Source organism: Mus caroli, chromosome 1 (assembly GCF_900094665.2).
Source record: "Mus caroli chromosome 1, CAROLI_EIJ_v1.1, whole genome shotgun sequence".
Lineage (NCBI taxonomy): Eukaryota > Metazoa > Chordata > Mammalia > Rodentia > Muridae > Mus > Mus caroli.
Window position 1 is genome coordinate 181,941,042 of NC_034570.1, and position 5,595 is coordinate 181,946,636.

The 5,595-nt window shown below is 50.4% G+C and overlaps 1 protein-coding gene across 4 annotated transcripts in view; it reads left to right on the forward strand.

Annotated features, from left to right (window-relative positions):
- Positions 1-1,729: 1,729 nt before the first annotated feature.
- Positions 1,730-5,595, forward strand: part of Kcnh1 (potassium voltage-gated channel subfamily H member 1) — a 308,441-nt gene continuing 304,575 nt past the window's right edge. For 2 of the 4 annotated variants that reach the window (XM_021160418.1, XM_021160427.1), the window contains exon 1: positions 1,730-2,040. In XM_021160418.1, the coding sequence (XP_021016077.1) occupies positions 1,962-2,040 (79 nt within the window). In that variant the 5' untranslated portion in view covers positions 1,730-1,961. Of the gene's footprint in view, positions 2,073-5,595 lie in introns of all 4 variants that reach the window. The other 2 variants (XR_003837613.1, XM_029481968.1) reach the window with 2 other exon arrangements.

The window sequence follows — 5,595 nt, forward strand, 5'->3', positions numbered from 1 at the left end:
AAGCTACCCCTTGAGCACTTTCCATCATACATGGCACAGTTGTAAGATCTTGCCTTATTCAAACGAACCTACTCAAATGAAGTGGGTAGCCATCAAGCCAGCCAGAATCAAGTTCTCTTTGAGTACTGTTTACCTCATTTGTAATAGAACAAAGGACCACTAGACGGAGCCAGTGTTTAAGAAATCACAGCTCTAACCTGCAGGGAGCCGTTATCCAGTGGGAGAGATGCAGCTTTACCTTCAAGTCATAGCACACACCAGTCCTGCCAAGCCATCTTCTGCTGGCAGGAGCGTTGCTTGGGTTATATCCACACAGATAGATGAAAGGTGACATTTATAATGGCCCAATTAATTTAGTCACTCTGAAAATGATATTTGATTTGGCACTTAATTTTTTTTTCAGACAGATTTTGTGAGTTTGAGTGTTTTGTCTGCATGTTTGTATGTGTACCATGCACATGCTTGGTGCCTGAAGAAGTCAGACTAGGGCATCAAATGGTCTGGAATTGAAATTTCAGATGGCTTTGACCTGCTGTGAACTAAACGCAGGTCTCCTGCAAGAGTGCTCTCAGGTGCTGAGCCATCTTTGCAGACCTCCCGCACAGAACTTTAAAAGTCAGGGTTATATCCCCCCCCCCCATCTATTCTCCACAGTGCTCGACAACTCAGAGAATGCCTGGAAGGAATTGGCTCTGCTTCTGAGATTAAAAAATTGAGACAGTGTGTCTTTGCGACCTATTAAGGTGTTTCCGGAGGTGAGCCCCAACGTCATAGGCTTCAGGGTCGGGTTTATCTTTGCATTTTATTTTGAATCTTTGTCCAGTTGGAAACTAACCAGTCAAGTAGCAATGCATCCTTCTGTGGGCATTGTCTCAATCCCCCACCACACGCACAGCACAATGACAGGTACATATTATATGCAGTTGAAACACCCCCTCTTCCTTCAGTGAACAAGAGGTCCAAGTCATTTCTACCTGCTGTGAAGCCGCACCTGCTTCATCTGTGCCTTGTGGATGCTCCTCCAAGCCACAGCTATGGCTGTTTAATTAAAATCTGATGTACTTTGGGAAGCTTTCAGAAGTAGCCCACCTCTTTGATGCCGGACAGCCAGTTCCCGTTTTGTTTTTTTTTTTTTTTCCCTTACACACAAATCTTAAGAGATTGTGCTGTAGCTGGAAACCCCGATGTGCCAACTCATGTTTTGTTGTTTTTCTTTTTTGGTAAAATGATTGCTCTGTAAGAGAAGACGCCAAACAGGTGAAAGGGCCATTTATCAACTGAGGAGGCTGCAGGCACATTGATGGTAAAGACAAACCAAAACAGCTCCTGGGAGCTGAATCTGGCAGTCACTCTGTAAGTTGTTGCCCTTAGACACATGGTTGGTTAATTCTGGGGAAGCCGGATAGACGTGCAGCTCATGCTGTTTGCAGAGCCTGAAGGTTCTGACTCCGATCTGAAACCGCGCAAAGAAAGAGTCTTCTTGTGACCTTTTCGGGGGTGTGTGTGTGTGTGTGTGTGTGTGTGTGTGTGTATGTGACTTCACCAATAAAGCTGCTCACCGTGCTCTGCACACCCCAGGCACACTCTGGACACACTTCCCGCTGCACCCAGAGGGTGCCGCTCCGGTTCCAGCCTCACCCCGCGGCTCTCGGTTACGGCTGTGTCCCCGAGGGATGCGCGCACGGTAGGGGGCGCCCTGGACCGGCTGGCTCCCTCCGCCCACGGGAGGCGGCCGCGGCGCACCAAGCCCGGGGCACTCGAGCGCACACCCGGGCGGGCCGCAGCGGGGAGGTGCGGAGCGCAGCACCGGCGGCAGCGGGAGCCAGCCGCCGCCCCTGCGCTTCGGGGCTGCGGAGCGCATGGGGCGCGTGGAGCCAGGAACGCTTGCGGGCTGCGCACCCGGCCGCCTGCTGCGGTGAGACACGGCGCCGGACGCCCCCAGAGTCCGGGCAGTCGGGAGGATGACCATGGCTGGCGGCCGGCGAGGACTGGTGGCCCCGCAGAACACGTTTCTGGAGAACATCGTGCGGCGGTCCAACGGTAAGAACTGCCTTTGGATTTCTGTCGCCCAGGTGGGTTTTGATTTTTTTTTTTTTTTTTTCTTTTGAGTGCAGTGATTGCAGACGCCTCCCGCCTGGTGGGTGCCAACAGATGCGGGGGCATCCCGGAGCTCCGCTCACCAGCTTTTCTCGCCTGCGGGCCTGGGAGGTGGGCAGGGCTGGAGGGGGTCTAGTGTGCTCCATCTCTGGAGGAGAGATCTCTAGCCTACGCCTTTGGGGCCTTTTCCCGCGCCCTCCCGCTGTCCTCTCCAGGAAAGCCTGGCATTTGGCGAGAAAAGTCATGCGAAAAGTGGCTGCAGGCTGGCCACCTTCAAGCACTGCGCTCCTGATGCGCACTGGCCGCCTCCCCGCGGAGGCTCCCCGGGAGTCCTGAGGTGCAGGGAGGCCAGAGGTAGCAGCAGAGCTGGGCTACTGGTCCTGGCCCTGTTCGGGTGCAGGGATGTTGCCAACTCCACCTTCCATCCCTTAAGCAGGAAAGTCTGACCAGAAGAAACCCTTTGGCAGGACTGTCTTATGCACCCTTGCCAACCAGCTAGAGCAAATGGCTCACGAAGGTCCAATTGTTTTTCTGGACTCAGCCGGGAAACAGAGGGAACTAAGTGGTCCCGGGTACAAATTTGGCATCTATTGTCTCTTTTAAACCCTCCCAATCTTGTCCTCCATCACCGGTCGATTCATTACCCAAGAAACCTGTGCACAAGCACGAGGTTTTTGTAGCTGGGAGGAGAGAGTCATACTATGACTGATGGAAGGGGAATAATTTTCGACACCTTTTTACTCAGAGATTGCAGTTTCCTGTGGTTTATTAGCATGAAGTCCAGAAGGCAAAAAGTCCTCAGAGTAGCGATCCAAAAGGAGCTATCCAAACCTTTCGGACCCACAGCTTGCACACACAGTCCGGGCGATAGGGAGTTGCTGCATACACCTGTTCACCAGGCTACCCAATTCTGAGATCCCCCTAGCAGATTTCTCGGCCCCTCTCCTTCCAGAAGCAGGCGACTTTCTCCGGTGGAGAGGCTGTGGGGACCTAACTCAAGAGCTGGGTTTTGCTAGTGTAAACATGGCGTGCAGCCTTGGAACTTGGGTTGATAATGATGAGCTTCCAGCTGATTTCAGTTAGGGATTCAATGGAAGGGCGTGAAAACTGACCCCTGCCTCTTACACATTGTCTTTAATTAAAAAAGTGACTTAAGTTTACAAGACAAAGCCCGTGGGCTACCATAGCAAATCTTACCTACTATTTAAGAGCTTTCTTAGAAATTATCTCACCTTTGTTGTGTGCCTCTTAAAGATGAGTACTACTCGGTCATTACCTTTCCCTCCGAGGTTTAAAGGAGTCTTTAAAGCAAGGTCACAGTTACTACCAGGGGCCGTGTGTGTGTGTGTGTGTGTGTGTGTGTGTGTGTGTAATGATTGCTAAACAGGCAGCCACAAGGTCATAGTCATTATTTGGGTCTGCCCCTCCCTCTTGTGTGTGTGTGTGTGTGTGTGTGTGTGTGTAATAATTGCTAAATGGGCAGCCATGAAGAATTCCTTTGGCATACAAATCTGAAAGCGATGGTTGAAGTTAGTGTATTATTATGGCTTTTAACTGACCTGATATGGGCACTGTTTTGCAGACTTGGGGATCCCACTGTGAGGGACGTATAACTTTTGCATAATAAATGCCATGAACATTATGAGAAGTCTGTCTATTGGAGAGGAGGCAGTACCCTGAAGTTAGAGGGAAACCATGGTGCACTCTGTCAGCTGGAGCAGGAAGGGGGTGCTGGCTATAGCCAGGATGGCCTGGGCTTCTAGGGGGAGCTAAAACTCCTAAACCAACCTTCTGATCAGTTGATCTCAGCGCAGTTCCCTGGCATGAGTATAGGTAGAACATCGATAAAGCAGGCAGTGTGGAGTATTTTTAGCACTGGCCTTTTATCTCAGCACCTGCTCCGACAGCTTGATTCCCATCAACTAAAAAGGAACAACAACAAAGACAAGCTCAATGATCCTGGGGAGCAGGAAGACCCCTTAAATGCTCTGTTTTAGGGTACAGAGTACTGACTTGAAGTTTTTGTGATTGTTTTCATATTAGTCCCTGTCTATGAGTGACTAAATACTGTGAATGCTGAGAAATACATTTGCATGCATTTTACTTTTACAGAAATAGCCTGTTTAAAATATTGATCATTTCTTGAAACCTGCCAGCCTATTTTTGGTCATCACAGCATTTAAATAGCAATACCTCATAATCACCTTGCTAGGCCTTTTATCCCAGCAGGCCTGTGTGACGGTTGCTGCTCCTTGTCTACAGACAATAGAGTGAGCCCTAGTGTAAGAGGCCGGTTCACCGTGCCTGGGCAGAGGTGCCTGCAGCTGCTCATCACCTGGATTTGTTTCAGTGTCAAAGCTCGAAGTCAGGGCCATGCACAAGCCAGGCTAGTACTGTACCACCGGGCTATCCCAGACCTCATGAGGCTTCTTTGCTCTACTTGATGAGCTTCAGTTGGGGAAATGTTCTTGTCACCTCTAGAAGAATGGCTGAGAGGAGGTGCCTCGGAAGTAGAATCAGCCACGTTTGGACTGCGTTGAGTATCCAGTGTTTGGAGTGTCACAGAGCTGTAGATGAGACAGAGCTTAGATACTGCCTCGTCTGCCCATACTTCCTCACAACTGTGTGGGTAAGGACTGTTCTGGCAGTTCTCCTACATGTGGAGGGGTAGAGCTGAGGAGATCTAGGCTGTGCTCTTTAGAGTGCAAGAAGCAGATTTCCCAGTGGAGATGAAACAAAATGTTATATCAACAGGAACAGCATCCATGTTGGCCAGCAGCCACACAAACAGAGGGACAGGGCAGACGAGCGAGAGCACAAGTACATTCAAGAAGTCCGGAGCTATTTGCCTTTGCAGGACAGGGTGGGGGTGGGGGTTGGGGGTGGGGGGTTGGGGGATGTGTGTATACCTCCTCAGGGATCCCTGGGCCACTTTCACAGGCCTCAAGATTCAACAAAGGAAGGACAATCCCCACTGTAAGGTTAAAGAGCTGAGAGTTCTTTCTGTGAATAGTTCCCAGACTTGTCAAAATGGGTGGGTAGATTGGGGTCCAATCAGCTGGTGGAAATGGTTTATTAATTCTGTGAATATTTACTGGACATAGTTGTTGAACACTGGGGATAGATGGAAACAACACTGAGGATAGTAAGTTTGTTGTGTGACTTTTCTTGGAGACATGATAGGCCTGATAATGTTATCAAATATCTGGTGGCTATTCCAGTCTATGAGTTTATAGGTGCATAGGTTAGGAGTTAATTACAAGAGCATAAGTCACCCCCAAATAGCTGCCTCACCAAAGGCCCACCCAACCATGGGTGAGCGTGTGAACACTGCTTTTCTAAGTCCCACCTCAGTCTTCCATGTGCAGCAGGGGCAGGCTGCTCACACCTGGGCAGGCTGCTCACACCTGGGCAGGCTGCTCACAGCAGGGCAGGCTGCTCACACCTGGGCAGGCTGCTCACAGCAGGGCAGGCTGCTCACAGCAGGGCAGGCTGCTC